Consider the following 11,064-nt stretch of genomic DNA (forward strand, 5'->3'; position numbering starts at 1 on the left):
GGCCAGTGTAGTATAGCTTATAAGAACCCTTTTGCTTCCTCGACTTCACGTCAGAGTAGCAGAGTGGTCAGAGTGTTAGGCTTTGGTGCGTCAGGTTCAGGTATCGATCCCCGCGAGCGGTAAGAATTTTTCAAATATTTGTAAGTTTGCGATTAATTCAGGGAAATAAACTGTATAAATATTATGAATTAATTAGTTAATTAAATAAAAAATATATTTTTTTAAAATTTTTTCAACACTGGGGAGTAATGGCAGCCAATAATGGGCCATTAATGTTTACCGAGAATCGGCCGATGATTGGCTGCCGACGGCCTACCGCGGTTAACCTCCCGACAGTCGGGCCACTATTGTCTGCCAAGAGTAGGCACTGACTATGCCGTCACTGGGCCAGTTTTGGGCCGTTTTTAATTTCGCACTTGGGAATAAGTAAATACACAAGTAAATAAATAATTTCCCTTACAACACAGACAGCGCAGCATTAGCGAGTGAGGTACTTACGTATATTTAAAAAAATTTCAACAGACACTACGTGCATCAACGAATCTTAAAAAATTCAGCAATTTATATTATCAATCGTTTATTAAATCTATATATGTGATTTGTGTATATGTAGCAGTTTATATCTGCACATGAGTCAGTATACATGTGTATATAATTTATGTACATGTGTGAGTATACATGTACATGTGATTAGTGTATATGTTGAGTATACATGTGTGGGTGAATTGCGCGCATGCTTGATATTCATAGAACACTACTGCACATGCCTGATATTCATAGAACACTGCTGCGCATTCCTGACATTGATAGAACACTACTGCGCATGCCTGATATTCATAGAACACTACTGCGCATGCCTGACATTCATAGAACACTATTGCGCATGCGTGACATTGATAGAAAACTACTGCGCATGTCTGATATTCATAGAACACTACTGCGCATGCGTAACATTGATAGAACACTACTTCGCATGCCTGACATTGATAGAACACTACTGCGCATGCGTGACATTGATAGAAAACTACTGCGCATACGTGACATTGATATAACACTACTGCGCATGCGTAACATTGATAGAACACTACTTCGCATGCCTGACATTGATCGAACACTACTGCGCATACGTGACATTGATAGAAAACTACTGCGCATACTTGACATTGATATAACACTACTGCGCATGTGTAACATTGATAGAACATTACTGCGCATGCGTAATATTGATAGAACCCTACTGCGCATGCGTGACATTGATAGAACACTACTGCGCATGCGTGACATTCATGGAATACTACTGCGCATGCGTGACATGACATGTATGTGTTTTGTGTATATGTGTAACATTCATGGGTATGTGTTTTTTGGACATGTGTGAGTGAAGTATTTTCAAAGATAGTTAGACAGGATAGAAAGAGGTGTGAGTCGGTCGGTCGGTCGGTCGGTCGGTCGTACATTAACTTAATATAATATAGAGGATTTTTGAAAATAATTGAATTTCCAAGAAGAATTTTGCTATTTATAAAAGATAATTGAAAAGTTGACGAGTTTTTTTTTTAAAAATTGTTGAAAATAATTGAATTCTGGTAAGAAAATGTTAAAAATAATTCTAAAAAACTTTAATCAATTTTAATGTTAATATTTTTTGTGTGTATTTGAATTTTTTTGAAATATGTATAACTGAAAATATGGAAATATTTAAAATTTTTTAAAATTAAAATGAAAAAATTCTAAGAAATTCTTTTTTTTTTTAAATATTTTAATATAATGTTTGGAAGAAAATTTTCATTAATTTGCATTTTAAAATCCAACACTTATAGATTTTGCATTAAAATTTTCGAGAAGTATTTTAATTTGCAGTTAAAATTCTTCAAAAATTGGAATAAAATACTTAAAAAAAAAAACTATTTTCAATTAAATTTTATAAAATTTCAGTTGCTTGTTTCTATTTCGTAATCATCATTATTAAAAAAATCCACGGAGTGAACATTTTTATGCAGTTTTATTTAAATTCATAATTTTTAAATTCGACATTTTTAATTTTTAACATTTCTTTCATTAATGATTTTCATTAACGTGTTGATAAAACATGTTTTATTGCATGGAGATGATTCATAAAACAAACATTTATAAAGAGAAAAAGCCAATGAAACTTATCATTAAAACATTTTTTTTTTAAAAAAGCGACACTTTTTTTAGACACATTAGTATAAAATCTATTATAGATTTCCAAATATTTTTAAAAAATGAAAAAATATTTTTCATACTGTTGGATTTTTTCGTTTCATTGTAACATAATTCACCATTACACAACTGAAAAGAAAAAAAATTCATAAGTAAAAATTCTACGATAATATATATATATATATATATATATATATATATATATATATATATAAAATTGTACTTACTTTATTACTGTCGAAATTATAACTGTCGAATTTTTTACTCTTATGACATAATCCATTTGTGCAGTTCTGATAGAAAGAAAATGAGAAGTGAAACTTATATTTAAATTATTAAAAAAAATTAAACTTATTAAAATTTATTTAAAATTTTACATATTGCAAAACTGATTTTCACTTCGAGACTAAAAAATAACATGTAATATATAAAAATTATTCTTACTCCATTTCTGCCGCAAGGCGATCCATCTTCAATAATCAATTCCTTAAAAATTTTACTGACATTTATACCGTGAACTTTTTCTGTTTTACAGTTAATTTTGCATCCGTCGTTAGACTATGAAAGTTAAAAAATAAAAATAAATTTTAATAAAGCATGTGCGAAGAAATAATAAAATCGGTACAAAAATTGAAATATATATTTTGTCTTCTAATACTAACATCATAAGAGAATACCATTCCTATGTCCTTACATTGTTCAGCAAATGATTTTAACTAGAAAGAAGAAAAACTCGAAATTCAAATTTTATCAATTAATACATTGATTTTATTATTAGGAAAATATTTTTAGAACTTAAAAGAAATGTATTTTTATTTCTTTGGAACCATATGGAAGAACTATATTCAGTTTAGAACTGCGATTACGATTTTATAATATTGTCAAATTAAAATTATAAATTACGAAAAAATTACCTGATTTGTATCGGTGAATTGTGCAACGAATACACAAAGTAAAATGCAAACGTAAGTCATTTTCTGTTCACTATATTAGTTTATTTTTTGAAAAACTTAATGCCTCGCTTAATGCTGATGCAGGTTTAAGAGTATGTTTTTAAAAAAATATATTTTTTTTAAATTGTCAGAGAATTTATTGTTTTTTTATAGAAATGCTGCAGGTGTTTCTTGTCAGTTTTACTTGATTAGTTTAAAGATAAAAAAAACTAACAAGTGCATTAAAAATTTATAGTAGTTTGATAACTGTTGTCATAAACCTTGGAACGAATTTGTCTTTATGCAAAAAAAAAAAATTGGTTAAAAAATAAGTTATTATCTTACAATATTAAAAAAAATACAAAAAACAATGTAATTTCATACACTAACAGAGTTTCCGCAAATTAACAATTTTTTTTTTTATTTTTTTATTTTTAATTTTTTCATGGTTCAGAAATTAATTAATTATGCGGTTTTGTTATAGCTACAGGAAATAAAGAATAAATCATCAAAATTTCAGTAAAACAGCATTTATTGAATGATAAACGTATATACATTAGTCCGTAAAGTCCGTTTCAAAAATGTACCAACTTTTTATAATCATATTAGTGAAACATTTTTTTTAAATTCAATTTCAAATTTTTTTAGTAGTTGTATTAGTATTTATAGTATAAGCAATAGTGTTGCTAGCACTAGTGTTTGTCAGGCAATGCTTAAAGTCGTAAGATTTAGGCAGAATCCTTCATTGCAGTACTAAAGGAAAACAAACATTATAATGTAAAATTTATCATCAAAAAAGAGGAATTTAAAAACTGATTCTTACTCCAGTACTAGTGCAAGGCAAACCATTTTCAGCAAAGTAAATATCCGTATCACCATAATCATTAATATTTTCCAAAGTTCCACTGCCTTTTCCTTCAGGAACATCCTTTTTTCTTGTACAAGTAAAAGTGCATTCATGGATAGTCTAGAAAAGTTAGAAAATAAATATAAATTAAGAAAGCATATATGTGAAGAAAGGCAATATTCCAACAAAGCACAGAAAATTTTCTGAAAGTTGAAAAATTAACTTGTCTCTGCAACCTTTCGGAATCTTTAGTTGTGAACGTTGCGAAGCTCATGAAAGTCACGAAAATCATGAAACTTGAAGTTGTTCTTTAAATGCCCGATGTTATTCTAATGTTTGATGTAAAAGTTGAACTGCGACCATATTTGAGAGTTGAAGAAATTTTAAACTTTCACGCAATGTTCAGTCAACTTTCGCGTCAAACATTTGTTTTGACGTCAAAAATGATTGTTTCGCGTCAAACAATTTTTTTTGAGAATACTGTCCATATGGGAATAGTTTATTTTGTGAAAAAAAAAAATGTTTGGGAAAAGTGTCCTATACAATCATTGAAAAACAGTCGAAATTTAAAGAATTACTTTAACTCTAAAGAGCCTAACTAAAGATTTCGAACATTGCAGTCAAGGTAATTTTAACCTTTTAGTAAAGTTTCGCTGTTATTTGGGTTCGCATTTAAAAAAAATTACATTTGCGTCAAATACTCACATCGTCAGTGAATTCCATTCCCATTTTCTGACATCGTTCAGAAGCTGATTTTAACTAGTATAAAAAGAGAGAAAATAAACTAAAGTTTTATATCTTTTTGAAAAAATTACTTCTATATTCTATTCAATTTTAAACCTTTGTAGTGTTTGTATAAGTGTTCATAGTAGTAGTCTCGATAGTGTCGCTGGCACTAGTGCTTGAAGACGTGTCATTTAGGCAGAATCCTTCTTGACAGTACTAAAGAAAAGGAGGCGTTATGTAAAATTTATCATCAAAAAACAGAATGATTTAAAAACTTATTCTTACTCCAGTATAAGTGCAAGGCGAACCATTTTCAGTAAAGTAAATACTCCTATCGCTATAATCATCACTATTTTTTGAAGTTCCACTGCCATTTCCTTCAGGAACATCCTTTTCTCTTGTACAAGTAAAAAGGCATCCGTAAACATACTGAAAACGATAAATATCAATTAAGAAAGCATGTGAAGAAAATCAAAATGGTTTCTAAAAATTCTAAAATGGTTTCTAAAAATCAAACACTGACAACATGAGTGAATTCCTTTCCCATTTCCAGACATCGTTCAGAAGATGATTTAAACTAGAAAGGAGGAAAAATATAAAATATAAATATAAAATACTTTATATGTATTTATGAAATTATTCCTACTTATTAAAATCATTAACGCATAAAATCTGTTCATCTGCTGTTTAATATTGTCAAACTATAATTATAAACTAGCAACAAATCGCGCGGCTAACTTCTTACTACCTTTTTTTTTAAATAAAATTAGCAATAAAATAAAATAAAAATAATAAAATAATAAAATTAATAATAAAATATTAAAAAAAAATAAAATAAATAAATAAATAAATATTAAAAAATAAAATATTATTAATAATAAAATTTGAAAATTTTCTAATTTAAATTTTTGTTGGAAATACTAAAAAAAATTCAATTTCGTAGAATTTAAAAATAATTGCAAAAATTTAAAAAAAAATAAAATTATTCTTATTAAATTCAACTATGTTCAAATCTTGAAAAAAATTCTCGTGAAAATCTCAATTATCATTATAAATAACAAAATTCTTCTCCAAAGTATTCAATTATTTTCAGAAATTTTTCTAATTTTAATGATTTTCAATATCTACGATTTTAATAAAATATATTTCCCAAAACGAATTCAATTATTTAAAAAAAAATTTTAATTTGAAATTTTAGAAAATGACAATTTTGAATGAATGAATTAACAATTAAATAATAAAAATTTCAGAGGAATTCTATTATTTACAAATTTTTTATAAATTTCTTCGCAATAATTCAATTATTTTCATGAAGAATAACATTTTTTTTTAACTAGGAATTCAATTATTTTCATAAATATAATAAAATTCTATACGTAGGTTTTCAATTATTTTCATAAATAATAAAAATCATCGCAGAATTTCAATTATTTTTGGTACAATGTTAATGGAATTTCTCGAAAAATGTAATTCTTAAAATTCTTAAAATTTTTATTAAAATTAATTTTCAAAGATTTTAATGAAATAATTTTTAACAATTATTCAATTTTTTTTCAAAATAATTTAAATTAAATTCTTCGTAGAATTAAATTAATTTCAATAATATCAAAATTCAATTATTTTTAATATCTACTATTTCAATAAAAATTCACAAAAGAATTCAAATTATTTAAAAAGAAATATATTTATTAAAATTCATCGCAAGAATTAAAGTATTTTTCATAAATAATAAAATTCTTCTCAGGTATTCAATTATTTTCAGTACAATTATTAAAAAATTCGATTCTATTAAAAAAATTAAAGAAATTTTTCAAAAAAAATTCAATTATTTTACAAAAATTTTTAATAAAATTCTTCCTAAATTCAATTATTTTCATAAACAATAAAATTCTTCGAAGAAATTCAATTATTTTCATAAACAATAAAATTCTTCCTAAATTCAATTATTTTCATAAACAATAAAATTCTTTGCAAGAATTCAATGATTTGCAATTTTTTTTCGCAATAATACACTTGTTTTCATAAACAATAAAATTCTTCGAAGAAATTCAATTATTATCAAATTTTTTGATAAAATTCTTTGCAAAAATTCAATCATTTGCAAATGTTTTATAAATTTTTTCGCAATAATTCAATTATTTAACAAAAAAAAAGTTAATAAAAGTTCTTTATTAAGAATTCAATTATTTTGGAAAATTTTAATAAAATTCGTTGCAAAAATTCAATTATTTTAAAAAAGTTTGATAAAATTCTTCGAATCAATTCAATTATTTAAAAAAATTTTTGAAAAAATTCACGGCAAAAATTTCAATTATTTTCAAAAATTTTCCTCAATTCAACGATTTTTATATAAATATCTACTAAAATTTTTCCAAAGAATTCAAATTTATAAAAAATTTTATTGAAATTCTGCGCAAACATTTAATATTATATTCATAAAATAATTAAAATTTCACAAGGAATTCAATTATTTTCCATAAATAATAAAATTTTTTAAGGAATTCAATTATTTTCCATAAATAATAAAATTTTTTAAGGAATTCAATTATTTTCCAAAAATAATAAAATTTTTTAAGAAATTCAATTATTATTTTCATAAAAAATAATTTAAAATTCTAGAAAATAATAATTGAATTAAAATGATGAAAATAATTTTGATAAAGTTACAGTAACAATATTCTTATAATGTAAAATAATGATTTTATCTCTCGGTCATCTTTAATTTATTAGAAAACATGAAGAAATCGATCACTCCGAGTCTTCGACTCGGAGCAATCTCTATCTTCATGTTTTATAAAAATACTTTTATAAGAATTGTTTAATTTAAAAAAGGTTTGAATTTTGAATTTTTGAATGTCTTAATTCCTGTGGAAAATCCTGTTCCAAAGATAAGATTAAAAATATAAATTGTGCAAATATTTTTCTTCTTTTTCTAAAACAAAATAATAATTTTCTTAAAAAAATTGTGATTCAAAAAGAAAATAATGGAAAATAAATAAATTTTCTATTTCTTAATCACAGTTGTTTAATAATTTTCTATTTTTTAAAAGTAAAGAACAAAAATAATTTCAATTTGACAAAACATAATATTTAACAAAATTTTTGTCTCTTAGAAGTAAAAAAAATTCTGATGATTTTTATTTTCTATCTAAAGTTAACATATTTTCTATCTAAAGTTAAGAAAAAGCAAAAGTATAAACAAACGACAACTTCAGAGTGTGAGGGACAGAAAAAGTGAATGAAAGAATGAAAGAACATTCAAATTACTATAATTACGAAAAAATTACCTGATTCGTAGTGGTGAATTGTGCAATGAGTGCACAAAGTGAAATATAGGCGTAAATCATTTTCTGTTCAATTTTTTTTAAAGTTTATACTGTTTGAAAAGATTTTAAGCTATATGAATATAAGTTTTTACTTCAAATGCTTCTGTATTGTTTAAAAGTATACAAGGTTTATTAAAATTATCGCAGAATTTATTGGTTCCAAGCCATTAGGAATGTTGCAGGTGTATCGTTCTAGTTGGCAGAAAGAACATTAGATGATATTTAAAGATAGAAAAAAATTACAAGAGTGCATTAAAAATTTACAGCAATTTGATAACTGTTTGAAATAAACCTTGGAATAAATTTATCTGTACGTGAAGAAATGATTAAAAAAATAATCTGTTTAGGAGAATTTAAAAAAAACAGGACAGGAGTTATTCATGGTTTTGGTTTGCAAAACAAAATAAAGAATAGAGCATCAAAATTCCATTAAATCAGTATTTATTGAATCATAAACGTATACATTAGTCAGTTTCAAAAATTTAAATTTTTGAAACAATTAACTTTTTATAATCATATTAATGATACATTTGGTTTAAATTTTGTAAAAATTTTTGAAACAATTAACTTTTTATAATCAAATGATACATTTTGTTTAAATGATTTTAAATTCAATCTCTTGTAGTAGCTGTATCAGTATCCAGAGTAGAAGTCTCGATAGTGTCGCTGGCACTAGTGCTTGAAGACGTGACATTTAGGCAGAATCCTTCATTGCAGTACTAAAGGAAAGGAAACATTAGTCCGTTTCAAAAAAATTTAGCAAACAAAAAAAAAGGAATAATAGTTAAAAACTGATTCTTACTCCAGTAGTACCGCAAGGTGAACCATTTTCAGCAAGGTAAATACCCGTATCACCATAATCATCATTTTTCAAAGTTCCATTGCCTTGTCCTTCAGGAACATTCCTTTTTCTTGTACAAGTAAACAGACATCCGTAAACATACTGGAAAAATAAAATGAATATAAATTAAAGAAGAAAGTCAAATTGGTTTCACAAAATTGCTAATATATATTTGTCAAATATTAATTAATTATTATTGTCAAATACTAACATCATGATTGAATTCCATTTCCATTTCCTGACATCGTTCAGCAGATGATTTGAACTAGAAAAGAGAAAAAAATTAATTTACTTTTGTATTCATGAAATTATTCCTACTTATTAAAATCATTAACGCGTAAAATGTGTTCTTGTATACTGTTTTAATGATTTTAATGATTTTAACTTATACGCATAAAATATCTTCATGTACTGTTTTAATGATTTTTAATTTTTCTTATTCACGAAATATGCTACCACTACATGTTTGATTATAATTTGGCAAAATTATGATTATAAATTCCAATTACCTGATTGGTGTAGGCGAATTGTGCAATGAGTGCACAAAGTAAAATATAGACGTAAATCATTTTCTCTTCACTTTTTGAAAGTTTACTTTTTAGGAACTTTGATGCAGTAGGTTTAGGATACTTCAAGGCGCCACGTATGAATAATTTTTTATTTCGAATGCTTCTGCATTTTTAAAAAATTCACTAAAATTATCGCAGAATTTATTGTCTCCAAGCCAGTAAGAGAACTGCTGGTGTATTTTGTCAATTGGACGAATGAACATTACTTGATAATGCAAAGAGAAAGAAAATGTACACGTGCATTTTATAGTTCGTTGATAACTGTTGAAATAAACCTTGAAATGAATTTATCTTTAGGTGAAAAAAAAGTAAATATGTTTGAATCTAATTTTCTGAAATTATAGAATTTGAACATTCAAATATTCAATCTGGTATTTAATTATTATTTTTCTATTTTCTTCGAACGAAAATTTCCAAATGTTTAATTGTTAGGTTTAGAGTACCATTAGTTTCGAGATTCATTCTCTTTTTTTTTTGGGGTCTAATATAGAAATATTCGACTGTTTTACTGTTACATTCCTTCATTTCGTTTTTACGGATAAAGAGAGTCATTCCTCGGGATCTATTCGACAAAATAGCTGAAAGTCGTTACATCTTAACGTTACGTCGCAAACTCTTTATTTCTTGACGAGAGCTCAGATCACAAGAGTGACTTGGGTACTCAGAGCAATAATGGTAGTTGTAAAAAAAAATAATTCCTATTTGGTACAAAACGAAATGGAGCAACACTACCGCACAGTCATTTACTATAAAATCCCGGCGCTGAAAGTATAGAATTCGTGAATTAATGGTTAGAGGAATTTAAAGGACTTTATAAAAAAAATCCTTGAAACATTATTCTGGTATACCTGAAGAGAACTCTTGATTCCAAATTCAGAGATGCAACAAAAATTTAATTTTGATTTTCCCCCACTTTACAGACAAAAATTTACGATTTACAGATTTACAGAGAAAATTTTCACTTTTTCCCTGCGACCCTGAAAAATATTCTATATGATTTACTCCAAAAATTATTAGATACACAAAAAAAAAAATAAATTCTATGACATTTATTTACAAATTTCTTTAAAAGTAAAATTATTCGAAAACATTAATAACTTCTTTTTAAAATAAATATTTAATATTATTATTTTTCCATATAGGAAATAAAATTCTTCAAAAGATTCAAATTCAAACATTTTTGAAATTAAACAATTATAAAAAAAAATTGTTATAAAACATTAAGAAAGCGATCACTTCGAGTCTTCGACACGGAGCAATCGATTTCTTCATGTTTTTTTATAATAAATTTAAGATGAGAAAATAATTGAATTCTTGCGACAAATTTTATTAAAAACTTTTTTTAAAGAATTGAATTCATATATGAAAACATTTATTTGTAAAAATAATTCAATTCTGGAGAAAAAAATTATTATTTATGAAAAGAATTGAATTCTTGGGAAGAATTTTGTTCAAAATTTTTGAAAATAATTGAATTTTTTAGAATTTTTTAAAACTTTTTGAAAATAATTAAATTCCATTGAGAAATTTCATTAAAAAATTGAAAATAATTGAAATATTACGAAAAATAAAAAAAAACTTTTTTAAATAATTGAATTCTTTTGAAAATGTCTATTTTTGAAGAGAATTGAATTCTTGG

General features: G+C 25.3%; 3 protein-coding genes across 5 annotated transcripts; all 3 read right to left on the reverse strand.

Moving 5' to 3' along the window:
* Nucleotides 1-2,000: 2,000 nt before the first annotated feature.
* LOC122502638 lies at nucleotides 2,001-3,241 on the reverse strand. 2 transcript variants are annotated; one of them, XM_043612789.1, is made up of 5 exons: nucleotides 3,099-3,241; nucleotides 2,847-2,900; nucleotides 2,629-2,670; nucleotides 2,412-2,477; nucleotides 2,001-2,313 (listed from the first exon to the last, which is right to left on the reverse strand). In XM_043612789.1, exons 1-5 carry the CDS (start codon nucleotides 3,156-3,158, stop codon nucleotides 2,176-2,178), a joined length of 360 nt encoding a protein of 119 aa, XP_043468724.1. In that variant the 5' UTR covers nucleotides 3,159-3,241; the 3' UTR covers nucleotides 2,001-2,175. The 2 variants fall into 2 exon arrangements, with proteins under 2 accessions (XP_043468724.1, XP_043468723.1); XM_043612788.1 differs by having other exon boundaries at nucleotides 2,629-2,742.
* Nucleotides 3,242-3,630: 389 nt separating this feature from the next.
* Nucleotides 3,631-8,184, reverse strand: LOC122502617. Of its 2 annotated transcripts, XM_043612767.1 has the most exons (7): nucleotides 7,977-8,162; nucleotides 5,213-5,266; nucleotides 4,975-5,118; nucleotides 4,804-4,905; nucleotides 4,669-4,722; nucleotides 3,940-4,083; nucleotides 3,631-3,869 (listed from the first exon to the last, which is right to left on the reverse strand). In XM_043612767.1, the coding sequence occupies exons 1-7, from the start codon at nucleotides 8,034-8,036 to the stop codon at nucleotides 3,819-3,821; spliced, it is 609 nt and encodes a 202-aa protein (XP_043468702.1). In that variant the 5' UTR covers nucleotides 8,037-8,162; the 3' UTR covers nucleotides 3,631-3,818. The 2 variants fall into 2 exon arrangements, with proteins under 2 accessions (XP_043468702.1, XP_043468703.1); XM_043612768.1 differs by lacking the exon at nucleotides 5,213-5,266 and having other exon boundaries at nucleotides 7,977-8,184.
* Nucleotides 8,185-8,439: 255 nt separating this feature from the next.
* Nucleotides 8,440-9,526, reverse strand: LOC122502624. The gene is made up of 4 exons (XM_043612776.1): nucleotides 9,366-9,526; nucleotides 9,068-9,121; nucleotides 8,818-8,958; nucleotides 8,440-8,734 (listed from the first exon to the last, which is right to left on the reverse strand). The coding sequence occupies exons 1-4, from the start codon at nucleotides 9,423-9,425 to the stop codon at nucleotides 8,627-8,629; spliced, it is 363 nt and encodes a 120-aa protein (XP_043468711.1). The 5' UTR covers nucleotides 9,426-9,526; the 3' UTR covers nucleotides 8,440-8,626.
* Nucleotides 9,527-11,064: the final 1,538 nt, after the last annotated feature.

Source organism: Leptopilina heterotoma, unplaced genomic scaffold (assembly GCF_015476425.1).
Source record: "Leptopilina heterotoma isolate Lh14 unplaced genomic scaffold, ASM1547642v1 Lhet_235, whole genome shotgun sequence".
NCBI classification, from domain to species: domain Eukaryota; kingdom Metazoa; phylum Arthropoda; class Insecta; order Hymenoptera; family Figitidae; genus Leptopilina; species Leptopilina heterotoma.

What these genes read in the sequence shown, in the direction of transcription:
- LOC122502638 (XM_043612788.1), bottom strand. Translation starts at nt 3,158, where the DNA reads ATGACTTACGTTTGCATTTTACTTTGTGTATTCGTTGCACAATTCACC. An exon ending in AATTCACCGATACAAATCAG is followed by an intron (nt 2,901 to 3,098) that starts GTAATTTTTTCG and finishes TCTTCTTTCTAG; the next exon opens with TTAAAATCATTTGCTGAACA. An exon ending in GAATGGTATTCTCTTATGAT is followed by an intron (nt 2,743 to 2,846) that starts GTTAGTATTAGA and finishes TAACTTTCATAG; the next exon opens with TCTAACGACGGATGCAAAAT.
- LOC122502617 (XM_043612767.1), bottom strand. Translation starts at nt 8,036, where the DNA reads ATGATTTACGCCTATATTTCACTTTGTGCACTCATTGCACAATTCACC. An exon ending in AATTCACCACTACGAATCAG is followed by an intron (nt 5,267 to 7,976) that starts GTAATTTTTTCG and finishes CCTCCTTTCTAG; the next exon opens with TTTAAATCATCTTCTGAACG. An exon ending in GAAAGGAATTCACTCATGTT is followed by an intron (nt 5,119 to 5,212) that starts GTCAGTGTTTGA and finishes TATCGTTTTCAG; the next exon opens with TATGTTTACGGATGCCTTTT.
- LOC122502624 (XM_043612776.1), bottom strand. Translation starts at nt 9,425, where the DNA reads ATGATTTACGTCTATATTTTACTTTGTGCACTCATTGCACAATTCGCC. An exon ending in AAATGGAATTCAATCATGAT is followed by an intron (nt 8,959 to 9,067) that starts GTTAGTATTTGA and finishes TTATTTTTCCAG; the next exon opens with TATGTTTACGGATGTCTGTT. An exon ending in CACCTTGCGGTACTACTGGA is followed by an intron (nt 8,735 to 8,817) that starts GTAAGAATCAGT and finishes CCTTTCCTTTAG; the next exon opens with TACTGCAATGAAGGATTCTG.